At 38.4% G+C, this 18507-nt stretch overlaps 1 protein-coding gene across 8 annotated transcripts in view; it reads left to right on the top strand.

The window, feature by feature from the left end:
- RGS20 (regulator of G protein signaling 20) overlaps window positions 1-18507 on the top strand; it is a 123988-nt gene that overhangs the window by 66283 nt on the left and 39198 nt on the right. For all 8 annotated transcript variants that reach the window (XM_074318798.1, XM_074318799.1, XM_019729827.2 and 5 more), the window contains exon 2: window positions 2668-2816. In XM_074318798.1, the coding sequence (XP_074174899.1) occupies window positions 2668-2816 (149 nt within the window). The remainder of the gene's footprint in view (window positions 1-2667; window positions 2817-18507) is intronic.

The raw sequence follows: 18507 nt of genomic DNA, 5'->3' as shown, positions 1-18507 counted from the left end.
TGGGGGAAGAATGTCAAAATTACGGAATTATGTGTAAGACTTCCAAGAAACCAAACAGGAAATTCGAATGATATACAGAAGAAAAGTTAAATAGATTATGAGACCAAGCTGAAATTCTACAAAGATAATTTGAGACATAGAACATTGAGAAAAGAAATGAGGAATTATAAATTAGGAAAATGTTTAACAACCCAGGATAAATCCAACAGAAATACCCAAAGAACGTAATCATCAAGCATTATTCAATGTGGAAGAACAAATCATAGACACATGTTACAACTGTATAGTGCAGTAAATTTTAATATAGTCTTGGCAACATACACCTTTCATTTTCTCTGATAAAAGACTTTTATGTTCAAAAGAAGACAGTGTCTTGAATATATTATCTTTTTAGCAACCATCAAAAAGGTGTAAGTCCAACAACAGGTATATAAATAAGTGTATTGGTACAATGGAATACTGTTCAGAAATATAAAGGAATGCATGACTGATATACTCAACAAAACTTGATCTATAAAATATTCAGGAATAACTCCGTCAAGAATCTGCAAGATCTGTTTGAGGAAAACTCTTAAACTATACATAAGAGGATTTAAATGAAAAGCTATTCCATGTACTAATTGGGAAGACCCAGTCTTGCAAAGATGTTGAAATAGTAGTCCTTTGCAACCCATTGAAATTGCCATGTCACAATTCTTCCTTCTTTTGAGAAACAATTGGGATTTTCTTTAATGAAGCAAGTTGTGTCAATATCTCCTAGAAAATAACAATTACCTGGAGCATCTTTTGCTCAAAGCATCTTTGGAGATTGTGCGGCTTGTTCTTGCCCCTTAGAGTCCTGAATAACGTGAAACGAGTCAGTCTATGTCTCCACTGATATGCCACAGATATGGTGAGAATGTGATGCCTAGAAGAGCCCATTGTTTCTCCCCCAGGAGCATTAAAACGGGCCTATATCCCAGTGGTGCTCATAAAATATGGCTGTAAATTGGGCAAAAGTTTGTGCCTCCACCTTTGGCCAAGTGAGCCACACTAGCTCAGGATCCTGGACTGCTCAGAAGGCTGGGTGCTTTGCATAGGTGTTGTGAGCATTGTTTTGGCTGACGATGAAGGGACACTTTGACAGGTCTCTCTTGCTGTCCTGGAACTTACATCTCAATATAATTAAAAGAAAGGGGCTAATCCAGAGGAATCACCCCTACGTTGGCAGGTACTAAAACAGATGACATTTCTCATAAATAACTCTATAAATTCATTGTGTCCTAATCAAAATCCCAATATGATATTTTTGGACCTTGACAAGCTGATTCCAAAATTCACCTGGAAGAAAAAACAGATGAGAACAGTCAAAAAACAATTTTTTTAATTCACAAAGAGAACTCTACCTAACCAATATAAAAAATATATAAAAAACTAAATTAAAACAAAGTCCAGTAGCATAAAAGAATAGGTAATAGTAGGAAAAAAAGTAAATCTAATGTTGGCTTAGAATAACGAATTCAGAATTTAATTCCACGGCCCTATTTGAGTTTCTTTAATGTAGCTTTGATATTTTTTTGCTTTTACTCCACTGACAATTCAACAATAATATCAAAAGTAAAAATGGACTCAGCAATTCTTTGTTTCTTATATTGCTTTTATGCTTCTCTATTTCAATTATTATTGTAGTCCTCAAAAAGAGAGAGAGGTTGAGGGGCATAGGCCTTGTTTCCAATGGCTTGATCTGCACTGCGGTGGGCCAATATGACTGTTCCTACAGATGGCAGGACAGGCCTGAGCAGGCCACAGGCCACAGTCCTGCCTTTCTTCCGGGGAATAATTGAGCAATAGTATATACAAGGTGGTTCTAAGTGCTTTGCACATACACAGATTGGTTAACTTCTTCAAGGTTTCACAGCTACTAATGATTTGAATTTATCAGTGGGGCCTCAGAACCAGGCAGCCTCCCAGGACTTCTGTCCTAGCTCTTCTTCTTCTTCTTTTTTTTTAATTAAAGTACAGTTGACATACAGTATTCTGTTAGTTTCAGGTGTACAACATAGTGATTCGACATTTATATAACCTATGATGTGATTACCACAATAAGTCTAGTACCCATCTGTTACCATACAAAATTATTACATTATTGACTATATTCCCTATGCTGTATAATTACATCCCTGTGACTTGCCTATTTTATAACTGCAATTGCAGCTGTCCCCACTGTCCTTGTTCTTCTGACATTTCTTCATACTGTTATGTTAGTTTGTCTGACATTTTTGGCTTAGCTTCCTCCCGTATCTGTGCTCTGGCCTCATGGGCAGCCATAATTCAAACTGCTCCCCATTGTTTCAGCCCAAAGGGAACTCTGGAGCTGGGGAATGCCCCTATTTGTAGCTTTTAAAGCATGTCTTCAATGTATGTGGTGTCAGTGTTTATCTCCTTTACTCAACTGTAAGTGCCTTAGGGCAGATACCCTCCATTCATCATTTTATTCCTAAAATTTATCACAATGCTTGGCAGATGCTAAGACATTAAATTAAATGTTTCATAAATTAATGGATTCTAAGCACCAAATTTTACCATAATTAGCAGAAATGACCTGGATATTGTCACATTGCCTCTTCTCAATGATCCAAACAACTGGCTATCCCCCCACCCCATCCCTTTTTACTTTCATTGTTGCAGGAGATGGGCTCAGAACGGATGGAGATGCGGAAGCGACAGATGTCGGCAGCCCAGGAGACATCAGACTCCCTCCCAGGCCAGCATGGAGTAGGCAACCGAGGATCTAATGCTTGTTGCTTCTGCTGGTGCTGCTGTTGTAGCTGTTCTTGGTGAGCTTTGGGGCCTTTTTATTAATGGACTTCTGGTTGGGCAATGGTGCCCCTGAATTGTGTCAGTTCATGATTAACTCAATAATGTTTTTTAAACAACTACCATATGCCTGACACTTATTTGTGTTCTGTGAAGGACAGCAACAAGAACAACAAATAAACAAACAAGCAAACAAACAAACAAAAAACAAGAAAGGCTACATCCTAGCTCTTGAGGGACCTACGAGGTCTGGTAATTAAGTTCGAGAACTTGCTACCATGTACTTACATTGGTAGCACTGTACAAATATCTCAGTAAAGTTTCATAATCTTGGTATATCAGTATCTCACAGCTGTGTTCATGTCGACAGATGATAGTGTCTTGCTGAGTGGAGTTCATTATTGTTGTTGCGTGTTTTTCTGTGCTGTCACGAGAATGTCTGAGCTTGAATTAGAGCAACAAACAAACTTAAATTTCTTGTTAAACTTGGCAGGAGTGGAAGTGAAATCAGCAACATGTTAGTCCAAGTTTATGGGGATAATGCCATGAAGAAAAGAGCAGTACACAAATGGATTAAATGTTTTTCTGAGGGGAGAGAACGCATCACTGACGAAGAGAGGTCAGGGTGGCCAGTAATGAGCAGAACTGATGAAAACATTGCAAAAATTAGTCAAATTGTGCGATAAAATCGTTGGCTGACTGGGGTTGTAAGAAGCATAGCAGACGAAGTAAACATTAATAAAGAAACAGGAAAATCTTAACTGAAAATCTTGGCATGAGAAAGGTGTGTGCAAAAATGGTCCCAAAGGAGCTCACCAATGAACAAAAGCAAAGGAGAGTTGAAGTTTGCCAGGACCTTTTGGAGAGGCAAGACAATGTTTTGGGCCATGTTATCACTGGTGAAGAAACATGGGTGTAGCAATAAGACCCTGAAACAAAGAGTCAAAGTGCACAGTGGAAGTCAGCCAATTCTCCATAACCAAAAAAGTTCTGTCAGTCCAAATTAAGAGTCAAAACCATGTTGCTAACATTTTTTTATATCAGAGGGATTTCCATTTTGAATTTGTACCAAGTGGACAAACAGTTAACCAAGTGTACTATTTAGAAGTGCTGCAAAGGCTGTGTGAAAAATTTAGGTGAAAATTACCTGAACTTTTAGCCAACAATTCATGGCTCTTGCATCACAACAATGCACCAGCTCACATGGCACTGTCTATGAGGGAGTTTTTAGCCAGTAAACAAATAACTGTATTGGAACACCCTCCCTACTCACCTGATCTGGCCTCCAATGACTTCTTTCTTTACCCGAAGATAAAGGAAATTTTAAAAGGAAGACATTTTGATGATGTTCAGGATATCAAGGGTAATAGGACAACAGCTCTGATGGCCATTCCAGAAAAAGATTTCCAAAACTGCTTTCAAGGGTAGACTAGGCTCTGGTGTCAGTGCATAACTTCCCAACGGGAGTACTTCAAAGGTGACTATAGTGATATTCAGCAATGAGGTATGTAGCACTTTTTCTAGGATGAGTTCGCGAACTTAATTCAAATCACTGAAATCAGGCAGTCATATGTTAAACAACTGAAGAACAATCAATAGCAGTTGATGATTGAATATTAATATTTGGTCAGAAACAATGCCCAGATGGTTAAAAAGGAGTGAACTCAAGGTACTCTAGTTGGTCATAAAGACTTTGTGGAGGAGTTAGAATTTAAGATGTGTCTTAAAAGTTAAGGTTATGGGGTAGAAAGAGCCTGGATTTTATCCTCTGCTGCTTCTGTTTTATTAATTTTGGTTTTTTTAAAGAAGAGAAATGTCAAACTATATGCTTAACAGAGAGAGAAAAATCTGAAAATAAAGGCTAATTTACTGGTAGAGAAAAAAACACAATCGTTGCTTAAGAAAAAGGAGGTATACAACTTGAATATAAAACATCCTTGACTATTTGAGCCATAGTTAAAGATCTGGAGAAATGTGTATGATTTATACCTATAAATCATAGGAACATTAGGTTGCAATGCCAAAATGTTGGTACAAAAAGTGATATGTGCCAGCTAAATGTATGCACAACTTTAGGCAACTAAATTCTTGTAAATTTATGTAGGGTTGACTACAAGTTGGTCTAGGAACACACTGTCCGGTGAAGAAGAAAAACTGATATTGGGACTAGTTAAGAACAATTGGGACACAATTGGGAGGTGGGAGTGGAGGTTGAAAATGAAATGTCAAGGAAGGTTAGTCTGCTGCCACTTGACCTGAGCTAGTGTTAATTTCCAAGATGTTCCAATCTGGTGGATGGGATACAGCAATATGATACTGCAAGGACTGATGGAATCATGATGCTGGGTGGTGTGTCCATTTGCAACAGAGCCCAGACAGCAAGTGGGAACATGGGGGAGACAGGGCTGACGAGAGCTAAATAGTCTGGCATTTAAGGCAAGAATTCAGCCCCAAGTAGGAATCCAGAAGACTAAGCAGGAAACTAGAGGAGAAACACATAGTGGCACATCGTACACACATGGGTGTCCAGAGCCCACACTAAGTGGGCAGGATACCCACCAGTTATAAAGAGACTCTGTTTAGGCTCCTTTCCACTCTTTCACTTTTCTAATCATTCTCAGTGAGATGATTAGAGTTAACTGTCTGAGACATGTGCAGAGATATGCCAGTGCAAGTAAGATGCTCAGATAGCATTTACCCCATCCCTCCTCCCTTCTCTGTTAGAGCACAAGAAGGGCACAAGAAGCTGAGATTGTGGCTTTAACAAGGTATGGGATGGATGGTGTAAGGGGAGCAGATGGTGGTAGGTCCCGTAACAGGCTTATCCTACTAGCACCAATTAGGGTGAATAAAATATAAATCTATACCTAGACATCATCATTAAAGCCACCACTTATGTAGCATGTGTTACATGTGTATATAAAAGATAATAGAGCAATGTCTTCAGAGTCCTAGACAAAAGTAATTGAAAAGTTAGTCAAACTATAAGAGAATGGATAAAGTTAGACATTTTCAGATGTACAAAAGCCAAGAGAGATAATTAACTTCAGACCCTCCCTAAAAGAACTAAGAAATGATATACTTCAGGAAAAAAGAAAGTGAGACTATAGAGTAGTCATGGGAAACAAGTAATGATGGATACATGAGGGATCAAATATAGCTATAATACAAAACTTGGTATTTAGTTTTCCATTAAAAAGTGTAAATCCAAAGCTGTAAACAAATAATCTCATGTTAATATTAGACAAATAAACAACTTCAGACTTTCTTAGAAAAATTACAAGAACATTTTCTCTCAAAATTAATGGTATTCATCATTAGTCAGAAATGCAACACATAGTTTCCACATCATTGGAAGATAAAGAAATACTGTAGAAAACTTTGTCAGCATATGACAGAAGTGGTTTTAGCAAAAGAGAAAATGAACTATTCTATAAATAGCAAGATACTTGGTATTAGGGTGACCAGCTCATTCCAGTTGTCTGGGACTCTCTGGGTTTTAGCACTGAGAAGTCCTATGTCCCCCCAAGTTCCAGTCAAGATGGCACAGTAGGTAAACACTGTGTTTACCTTCTCTCACGACCACATCAAAATTACAACTAAACTACAAAACAACCGTCATTGAGAATCACCTGAAATCTTGCTGAACTGAAGCCCTACAACTGAAAATGTGCAGAAGAAGCCACCTTTATTTACACTGGTAGGCGGGGCAGAGAAAGGGAACGGGCTGATCCCACACTAGCATGTGACCATTAAAAATTAGGAGGAACATCTCGACTGTGGAGGTCACTCCCAGAAGAGCTAGAGGTCCCAACTAGTCCCCAGGCCAGAGTTCAAGTGCCAGGGAGAGAAGTCCCCATAATTTCTGGTTGTGAAAACCAGCAGAGATTGTGACTGAGTGAGATGGAGGGTGGCTGGAGTCCCAGGCACTTCTCTTAATGGGGCCACACACAGACTTACTGATAGAATCACTGGCTCTGAGCTCTAGTGCTGGAGCAGCAGCTGGAGAGGTAGCAGGGATATATGGTGGGGAACTGAGTTGTCTGACTTTGGGATAGGAGCTGGAGGGGCAGTTTTCTCCCAGATGGAGAAGCTGGTGGAGACCATTGTTTCTTTGTTGAGCTCTTCCCCTTCCCAGTATGCAGACACAGGCAGCTGCCATATCTGAGTCTCCATCAAGCTGGCTGACACCATTCGTTCACCACACCCTGGTGATTAGAGACCCCATCCCTTCCAACATTCAGGCTCACCCAAGCTGCTTCCAGTGACTTTTTCCACACAAACCACCTGACTTGGCTCATGCTGCAGACTTTCCTAGGGTCTCTGAAAGGTTCATGGAACCCAGACAAGCAGCATCTGGCTTTGAGCATGTCCCATACCTCTGGCTCAGAAGGCTTAAGCATGGCACTAGCAGCCACTGGCCTTGGTTTGAGGCTCTCAAGGCACCTCCAAGAATGGCACAGGTGGCAGCCATCTGCAGATGGCTTTGTGGCTCCTGCTGGGTGGCCCAAGGTGGGACATGGGCTCCTGCTGAACTCAACTTGCAGCAGGTTCCCTCCCAGGTGACCATGGGGCTGGTCCCCCCAGTGGCCACCTTTGAAATGAGATGGAAGGTCACCCAGGAACCTCCAAGGACGACAAACCCAACAGGCAGATTGGGCAGGCACCAGAGCCCTGCTGAGCTGATTCTGCTCTGTAGGGTCAGCCTCTGCACCACAACTCCTCCACTGTAGTCACAGCCAGTCCTCACAACCAATGAGCCCAAAGGTCAATCCCTCTTACCAATGTGCAAACAGCTCAACTACAGGAAGAGAGTGCACACAACCTACACAAGACACACCTGGAGTGCATAACTCAGGTGATCAGGAAGATTGTGCCACTGGGCCCCATAGCACACCTACTACATAAGGCCACACTACTAAGACCAGAGACATAGCAGCCCTACCTAATACTTAGAAACAAACAGTGAGAGACAGACAAAATGTGGAGACAAAGAAACATAGCCCAAATAAAAGAACAGAAGAAAGCTCCAGAAAAAGAACTAAAAAAAATAGAGACAAGTAATCTACCACATGCAGAGTTCCAAAGACTGGTTATAAAGATGCTCAATGATCTCAGGGAGAACTTCAAAAAAGAGATAGGAAACATAAAAATGGAGATAGAAAACATAAAAAGAACCAGTCAGAAATAAAGAATACAATAATAGAAATGTAGAATACATTATAGGGAATCAACAGTAGATTAGATGAAGCAGAGGATCAAATCAATGATTTAGATGATAAGGTAGCAGAAAACACCCAATCAGAACAGCAAAAAGAAAAAAGAATCCAAAAAAATCAGGAGAGTTTAAAGGGTCTCTGGGACAACATCAAGCGTACCAACATTTTATATTATAGGGGTACCAGAAAGAGAGAGCAAGGAATTGGAAAGCTATTTGAAGAAATAATGACAGAAAACTGCCCTAACCTGGTGACAGCAATAGAAATACAAACTCAGGAAGTGCAAAGAGTCCCAAACAAGATGAACCCAAAGAGGCCCACACTGAGACACATTATAATTAAAATGCCAAAGATAAAGACAAAGAGAGAATCTCAAAAGCAGCAAGAGAAAAACAGTTACTAGTTACCTACAAAGGAGCTCCCATAAGACTGTGGGCTGATTTCTCAACAGAAACTGTGCAGGCCAGAAGCGACTGATGGGAATTATTCAAAGTGATGAAAAGCAAGTATATACAATCAAAATTACTCTACCCAGCAAAGCTATCATTTAGAATCAAAGGATAGATAAAGAGCTTCCAAGACAAGAAAAAGCTAAATGAGTTCATCACCTCCAATCCAGTATTACAAGGAATCTTAAGATGAAAAAAAAAAAAAAAAAAATATATATATATATATATATATATATATATCAATAATAAAATGGCAATAACTACATATCTATCAATGATTACTTTCAATATAAATGGTTTAAATGCTCCAATCAAAAGAATAGGGGGCAGAATGGATAAGAAAACAGGACTCTTACATATGCTGCCTATAGGAGACTCACTTCAGATAGAAAAGCACACACAGATGGAAAGTAAAGGGATGAAAATGGTATTTTGTGAAAATAGAAACAAACAAACAAAATCTGGGGTAGCAATACTTATACCAGACAAAATAGACTTTAAAACAAAGACTACAACAAGAGACAAAAAAGGACATAGTAATCCCATTTGTGGGTATTTATCCAAACAAACCCCAAATGCTACTTCAATGGGACATGCTCATCCATATGTTCATTGCAGTATTACTTACAATAGCCAAGACAGGAAAGCAATCTGGTGTCCCTGAATGAATGAATGAATAGATAAAGAGGAGATGGTACATACTCCTATATGCAATGGAATATTACTCAGCTGTAAAAACAAAAAAAATAATGAAATCTTGCCATTTGCAACAACATGGATGGACCTAGAGGATATTGTGCTTAGTGTAGTAAGTCAGACAGTGAAAGACAAATGTCATATGATTTCACTTATAAGTGGAATTTAAAGAACAAAATAAACAAAGGAAACAGAAACAAACTTAGATGCAGAGAACATTTTGATGGTTGCCAGATGGGAGGGGGGTTGAGGAGCGGGTGAAAAGGGTAAAGGGATTAAGAAATACAAATTGGTAGTTACAAAATAGTCGTGGGGATGTAAAGTAAGTGTAGGGAATATAATCAATAATATGGTGATAACTATGTATAGTGCCAGGTGGGTACTAGTCAGGAGGATCACTTCCTAAATTATATAAATGTCTAACCACTATGCTGTACACCTGAAACTAATGTAAAATAATATTGAATGTCAACTCTAACTGCAAATGAAAAAGAGGAGGGAAAGATGAAGAAGAATAAGTGGTTCAAAATTCCAGGTAAAAAACAAATAAGTCTTGGGGATGTAATTAATATACAGCATAGAAAATATAGTCAATAATGTGATAGTGTGGTACTGTGTCAGATGGTTGGTTGCTGGACTTATCATGGTGATCACTTCTTTAGCATAGGGAATATAATCAATAATATGGTAATAACTATATAGTGCCAGGAGGGTACTATTGAATAACTATGATATACACCTGAACTAATATAATATTGTATGTCAGCTATATTTTAATAAAAATCTTTTTAAAAAATAAAGTCTTATGTCCCAGAAACTATGTGAGTCCCAGGCAAACCAGGAAAGTTGGTCACCCTACCTGATATCCAAATCCATAAAAATAGATTTATATTCCTACACTGCATTATATACAAAATTCCATCTCCCACTGTCCGTTCCCCGCAAAAAAAAACAAGATCAATTCCAGATGGCTTAAAGGTTATGAATTGCCAAAAAGAAAATACAGAATATCTTCATGATCGTGGTGTTCAGAAGAATTACAGCAAAATACAAAAATGTATTTAATGAGATATAAAACATATTCCACATAAAGACTTGTACATGAATATTCATAGCATGAATCATAGTAGCCAAAAAATGGCAACAACCCAAATGTCCATCAACTGATGAATAGATAAACAAAATGTGGTGTATCCATAAACGAAACACTATTCAGCCAGAAAAGGCATCAAGTATTGAAACTGCTAAAACATGGATGAACCTTGAAAACATTATGCTAAGTGAAAGAAGCCAGACACAAAAGACCATATTTTTTATGATTCGATTTATATAAAATGTCCAGAGTAGGTAATCTCATAGAGATAGGAAGTAGATTAGTGGTTGTCTAGGGGTGGGGAAAATAGGAGTGAGTGCAAATGTGTACATTTTCTTTTTGGAGTGATGAAATATTCCAAAATCATGATGATGGCTGCATAATGGTATAAATATACTAAAAACCATTGACTTGTACCATTTAAATTGTGAGTTGTATGATGTGTGAATTATAGTTTAAGAAAACTGTTTTTGAAATGTGTTTAACAAAAAACAGAAATAAAATGAACAGGTAAAACTACTGAGAGAAGATAGAGTTACAAGACCTTTAAAAAAGAATTCAAATCTAGAATATATAAAGAATTTCAGGGGAGGCCGGTTAGCTCAGTTGATTAGAGAGCAAGCTCTTAACAAGGTTGCCGCTTGGATTCCCACATGGGCCAGTGAGCTGCACCCCTCCCCCCTCCGCCCCCCCCTCCTCCACTGCGCAACTAGATTGAAAATGGCGACTGGACTTGTAGCTGAGCTGCGCCCTCCACAACTAGACTCAAAAACAACAACCTGACTTGGAGCTGATGGGTCCTGGAAAAACACACTGTTACCCAATATTCCTCAATAAAAAAATAAAATAAAGAATTTCAGATTAATAAGAAAATAATGGACTTCCGGAAAAATGGCGGAGTGAGGTGAGCCTCTGTAAAGCTCCCCTGGAATTTACAAAGAATCGAACAACAAAAACTCCACAAAGGACTCCCTGCACAGCAGACAGGCAAGATGAAGAGGCCCACTACCAACTGAAATCACCTACAGGTGGGAGATTCGCGCGAGTGGGGGGAGGAGGAAACGGAGAAGTGCGCGGAGCCGCGCGGGCGCAGGACACAGACCCAGCTCAGTGCTCCGAGCTCGCTGCTTCCCGGAACTACCGCAGCTGCGGGAGAGGGAAGAACTTGGACTGCTAGGGCTCCGCCAGGGCTCCACAGGGCTGAGGGGACAGCATATAACACGGCTGAACCCAACGCTCACGGCAGAGACCTCGGAGAAAAGACTGAGGGAAAAAGGCTGAAAACGGTGGTTTAAGCCCGCACTGCCGAGCAGAGAACGGAGCCTTAGGCACTGAGACTAGCCGCCCCCTCCCTCCCCTCCCAGAGCTCGCCCTGCCCCCACCTGCCCGGTGCTAGAAGCGAAACAGTAGCAGTGTCAGATCAAAACAACAGAAAATTTGCTATTTTGAGAACTGTGACCGCAGACACAAATTCACAGCCCAACTAGTTCCGGCAAAGGGGAGAGAGCTGTGGAAGCAGGACCCGCTGTGGTGGTGGTTGCCGCCATTGCTCTGGGCCACCTCTCACAACTCACCCCGCCCCTGACCCCACCTATCGGGGCGGATCCCTGCAGGAGTAAACAGAACTGCTGAAACATACGGGCTCTGAATCAGGAGCTGGAAGAGCTTTGGAACATCAAAAGCTCTCCGCATACCCACCGGGACACTGCGCCCTGTGACCTAGACGAACTATTAACAGAGGAGAAGCCCGTCTCCCAGGGAATCCCCCCATTGTGTGAGAAGTTGGAATAGTGCAGAGAAAACATAGCACTACCGTGTGGGAGAAGAAAAATAAGTTGCAGTTGGAGAAATAATAAAACATTCTACCAACAAGTACTGGCAAACAAAAGAAAGACCTCTTCCTATCAACCTGTTGCAGAAGTCACTCCTGTAGATGTCTAGGAAGAGAAATAGTAAACCAGTAATCGCCATGAATAACCAAGGCAACAAGATAGCTCAGAAAGAAAGTGAAAAATCTCCAGAGAAGGCACTTAAAGATACAGAAATATGTGACTTAAATGACAGAGAATTCAAGATTGCAGTTCTGAAAAACTCAACGAGATACAAGAAAACACAGATAGGCAGTTAAATGAACTCAGAAACTCAATCAAAGAACAGCATGAGCATTTTACGAAAGAGATTGAAATTTTAAAAAGAACCAAATAGAATTTCTGGAGATTAAGAACTCAATAGAAGAAATTAAGAATGAAATAACCAGCTTAGGTAGTAGAGTTGACCAGATGGAGGAAAGAATCAGTGACATCGAAGATAGAAACCTGGAAATGACACAGATAGAAGAAGAAAGAGACTTGAGACTTAAAAGAAATGAAAGAACTCTACAAGAACTTTCTGACTCCATCAGAAAGAGCAATATAAGAATAATGGGCATACCAGAAGGAGAAGAAAGAGAGAAGGAACAGAGAATATATTCAAACAAATTGTCGATGAGAACTTCCCAAATTTGTGGACAGAACTGGACCCTCGAATCCAAGAAGCAAATAGAACACCTAGTTACCTCAATCCCAACAGGCCTTCTCCAAGGCACATTGTATTGAAGCTGTCTAAAATCAACGACAAAGAAAGAATCCTCAAGGCAGCCAGGGAAAAGAAGACGGTAACTTACAAAGGAAAGCCCATTAGATTATCATCAGATTTTTCAGCAGAAACTCTACAAGCCAGGAGGGAGTGGAACCAAATATTCAAACTATTGAAAGAGAGAAATCATGAGCCAAGAATAATATATCCAGCAAAGATATCCTTTAGATATGAAGGAGGAATAAAGACCTTTCCAGACATACAGAAGCTGAGGGAATTTTCTAATACACGACCTGCACTACAAGAAATACTAAAGGAGGCTATTCGACCACCATCAACAGGGACAATTTGTGGCAACCAAAACTCAAAAAGGGGGAGAGTAAAGGCCTGAACCGGAATATGGGAATGGAGAAAGTAAGCGTGCTGAAGAAAATGGAATACTCTAAATATCAAACTTTCTTTTACATAAACTTAAGGGTAACCACTCAAAAAAAATCCAGAACTGAAATATATACTGAAATAAAAGAAGAAACAGAGGGAAACATAGAATACCACCACACAGAAATAATAGACAACAACAAAAAGGCAAAGAAACAATGGAGACACAGCCTTACCAGAAAACTAAAGATAGAATGACAGGAAATCCTCACATATCAATAATCACCCTAAATGTAAATGGACTGAACTCACCAATAAAAAGGCACAGAGTAGCAGATTGGATCAAAAAACTAAACCCAACCATATGCTGTCTCCAAGAGACACATCTCAGCTACAAGGACAAGCATAGACTCAAAGTGAAAGGGTGGAAATTGACACTCCAAGCAAATGGTACCCAGAGAAAATCAGGTGTAGCCATAATGATATCAGATGAAACAGACTTCAAGGTGAAAAAGATAACAAGAGACAAAGATGGACATTTCATAATGGTGAAGGTGACTGTACAACAAGAAGACATAACAGTCATCAATATTTATGCCCCCAATCAGGGAGCACCAAAATACACCAAGCAACTACTAACAGAACTAAAGGGAGAAATTGACCAAAACACAATTATACTAGGGGACTTAAATACATCATTGACAGCTATGGATAGATCATCCAAACAGAAAATAAATAACGAAATAGTAGCCCTAAATGACACATTAGATGAAATGGACATAATTGACATTTATAGAGCACTTCATCCTAAAACATCAGACTACACATTCTTTTCTAGTGTACATGGAACATTCTCAAGGATAGACCATATATTGGGACATAAAATCAGTCTCAACAAATTTAAGAAGATTGAAATCATACCATGCATATTCTCTGATCACAAGGCTTTGAAATTGGATATCAACTGCAAAAAGAAAGCAGGAAAAAATACAAATACATGGAGATTAAACAACATACTTTTAAAGAAGGACTGGGTCAAAGAAGAAATCAGAGGAGAGATCAAAAGATACATAGAAACAAATGACAATGAAAATACATCCTACCAAAATTTTTGGGATGCAGCGAAAGCAGTTTTAAGAGGGAAATTTATCTCATTACAGGCCTATCTCAAGAAACAAGAAAACTCCCAAATAAATAACCTCATGTTACACCTTAAAGAACTAGAAAAAGAAGAACAAGTAAAACCCAAGGTCAGCAGAAGAAAGGAAATAACAAAAATTAGAGCAGAACTAAATGAAATAGAGAACAAAAGACAATAGAAAAAATTAATGTGACAAAGAGCTGATTCTTTGAAAAGATTAATAAAATTGACAAACCCTTGGCTAGACTTACTAAGATAAAAAGAGAGAAGACACTGATTAACAAAATCAGAAACGTAAAAGGGGAAGTTATCACGGACACCACAGAAATACAAAGGATCATCCAAGAATACTATGAAGGACTATATGCCACCAAATTCAACAACCTAGAAGAAACGGACAAGTTCTTAGAAACATATAGCCTTCCAAGGCTGAACCATGAAGAACTGGAAAATCTAAACAGACCGATCACCAGTAACGAAATTGAATCAGTCATCCAAAACCTTCCCAAAAGCAAAAGTCCGGGACCAGATGGCTTCACTAGTGAATTCTACCAAACCTTCAAAGAGGATCTAATACCAATTCTGCACAAACTCTTCCAAAAATTGAAGAAGAGACAGTACTCCCTAACTCATTTTATGAGGCCAACATTACCCTGATACCAAAACCTGGTAAGGACAGCACAAAAAAGAAAACTACAGACCAATATCTCTGATGAATACCGATGCAAAAATCCTAAATAAAATTCTAGCAAATCGAATACAACAATGCATTAAAAAGATTATTCATCACGACCAAGTGGGGTTCATCCCGGGGCACAAGGATGGTTCAACATACAAATCCATCAATGTGATACATCACATAAACAAAATAAAGGACAAAAATCATATGATTATATCAATTGATGCAGAAAAAGCATTTGACAAGATACAACATCCATTTATGATTAAAACACTTAATAAAATGGGTATAGAAGGAAAATACCTTAACATAATAAAGGCCATATATGACAAGCCCTCTGCTAATCTCATAATTAATGGAGAAAACTGAAGCCCTTTGCTCTACGTTCAGGAACACGACAGGGATGTCCCCTATCACCTCTGCTTTTCAACATAGTGTTGGAAGTCCTTGCCAGAGCAATCAGGCAAGAGAAAGAAATAAAAGGCATCCAAATTGGGAATGAAGAAGTTAAATTATCACTCTTTGCAGATGACATGATGCTATATATAGAAAACCCTAAAGACTCCACCAAAAAGCTATTAGAAACAATCAACTAATACAGTAAAGTTTCCGGCTACAAAATCAACGCACAAAAGTCCATTGCCTTCCTATATACTAACAATGAAATCTCTCTAAAGAAATACAAACTCAATTCCTTTTGCAATTGCAGCAAAAAGAATAAAATACCTAGGAATAAACTTAACCAAGGATGTGAAAGACCTATATGCTGAAAACTATAAGACATTTTTGAAAGAAATTGAAGAAGACACAAAGAAATGGAAAGACATTCCGTGCTCATGGATTGGAAGAATCAACATAGTTAAAATGGCCATATTACCCAAAGCAATATACAGATTCAATGCAATCCCCATCAAAATCCCAATGGCATATTTTAAAGAAATAGAACAAAAATCATCAGATTTGTTTGGAACCACAAAAGACCCCGAATAGCCAAAGCAATCTTAAGAAAAAGAACAATAATGGAGGTATCACACTTCCTGACTTTGGCTTGTACTACAGGGCTACAATAATCAAAACAGCATGGTATTGGCAGAAAAACAGACACATAGACCAATGGAATAGAATTGAGAACCCAGAAATAAAACCACATAAATATGGACAGATAATTTTTGACAAAGAAGTAAAACATACAATGGAGCAAAGACAGCCTCTTCAATAAATGGTGCTGGGAGAATTGGATAGCCACGTGCAAAAGAATGAAACTGGACTGCTATTTGTCACCATGTACCAAAGTTAATTCAAAATGGATCAAAGACTTAAGCATAAGACCTGACACAATAAACTGCATAGAAGAAAACATAGGTACTAAACTTATGGACCTTGGGTTCAAAGAGCATTTTATGAACTTGACTCCAAAGGCAATGGAAGTAAAAGCTAAAATAAACGAATGGGACTATATGAAACTTAAAAGCTTCTGCACAGCAAAAGAAACCATTGACAAAATAAAGAGGCCACCAACTGAATGGGAGAAGATTTTTGCAAACAGTGCCTCCGATAAGGGGCTAGTATCCAGAATATACAAGGAACTCATGCAACTCAACAACAAAAATCAAACAACCCAATTGAAAAATGGGCAGAGGACTTGAAGAGACATTTCTCCAAAGAAGACATACAAATGGCAAATAGACATATGAAAAAATGCTCAACATCACTAATCATCAGAGAAATGCAAATCAAAACCACAATGAGATATCACCTCACCCCAGTCAGAATGGCTATCATCAACAAGACAAATAGTAACAAATGTTGGAGAGGCTGTGGAGAAAAAGGAACCCTCATACACTGTTGGTGGGAATGGAGACTGGTGCAGCCATTATGGAAGGCAGTGTGGAGGTTCCTCAAAGAATTACGAATAGAATTGCCATATGACCCAGCAATCCCTCTCCTGGGTATCTACCCAAAAAATCTGAAAACATTTAGAGATAAAGACACGTGTGCTCCAATGTTCATTGCAGCTTTGTTTACGGTGGCCAAGACATGGAAACAACCAAAATGTCCTTCGATAGATGAATGGATAAAGAAGTTGTGGTATATATACACAATGGAATACTATTCGGCAGTAAGAAAAGATGATATAGGAACATTTGTGACAACATGGATGGATCTTGAGAGAGTAATGCTGAGCGAAACAAGTCAGACAGAAAAAGCAGAGAACCATGTGATTTCACTGATATGTGGTATATAAACCAAAAACAACAAAAGAACAAGACAAACAAATGAGAAACAGAAACTCATAGACACAGACAATAGTTTAGTGGTTGCCAGAGGGTAAGGGGGTGGGGGTGCGGGGGGGCGAGATGAGGGTAAGGGGGATCGAATATATGGTGATGGAAGGAGAACTGACTCTGGGTGATGAACACACAATGGGATTTATAGATGATGTAATACAGAATTGTACACCTGAAATCTATGTAATTTTACTAACAATTGTCACCCCAATAAATTTAATTAAAAAAAAAAGAAAAGAAAAAAAGAAAATAATGACCAAAAGAAAAATTAGCAAATGAAATGAAACAAAAGATAATCTACTTGTGCTCCTACTAACAAGATAGGATATATGAAAGTTAAATACATGTCCTTCCAAATAGTATACCCTCCCCTAAAATACCTTTCATACATGGGCAAAAGGAGATGATTATGAGAGGATTCACTTCAGCTTTAATCTGATTGAAAAAAAATGAAAATGTCTGTAAAGTTCCTGAACAAGAGAATGGATAAATACATTATATTATAGCTACGTAATGCAATACCACACAACATTTAAATTCATGTGCTAGACGGGGGGAAAGCAAATTGTAAAATAATGCATATTGTATAATAACATTTTTTACAAAGTTTGAAAATATCTTTGTGTATTTATATATTTATATAGATATATAAAGAGAGTAGTGTAAGTCTGAATGGTAATGATAAACAACAAATCAAGGATGTGGTTAATTTGTTGAAGGGAAATGGAATGGGAAAAAGTACACAGCGAGAGATTTATCCATGTTGAGATTTATCCATGTTTGTAATACATAGTGGAATAAATTTTTAAGAAAGGTAAATGGCAATATGTTTTCTAAGTTCTTGTATTATCTTTCTCAGAATTCTGCTTCATGGCCTTTTGGCATTTCGTTTTATAGAAGAAGTCATGCAGATTCTTGATCTCTTAACAATAAACTTTTTTTTCCTTTCTAGAAGATGGAAGAATTTTTTTTTCTCTTTATAACTCAAAAATTTACCAAAATACATCTGACCATGGGTCTTTTACTGAATAGTTCTTAAATGTGGTGAGCAACTATTTTGGCTTCTATCAACATTTTTTTTATTATACAGTAACAATAACAATTTAACTCATGTTAAAAAAAATTGACACAAAATATATTATTCAGTTTTTCAAGAACACATTGTTTCCTTAAATATTCCTACTTTTTAAAAAA

The sequence above is a fragment of the Rhinolophus sinicus genome, linkage group LG14 (assembly GCF_036562045.2).
Source record: "Rhinolophus sinicus isolate RSC01 linkage group LG14, ASM3656204v1, whole genome shotgun sequence".
NCBI classification, from domain to species: domain Eukaryota; kingdom Metazoa; phylum Chordata; class Mammalia; order Chiroptera; family Rhinolophidae; genus Rhinolophus; species Rhinolophus sinicus.
This window is presented reverse-complemented; position numbering and strand designations above follow the sequence as displayed.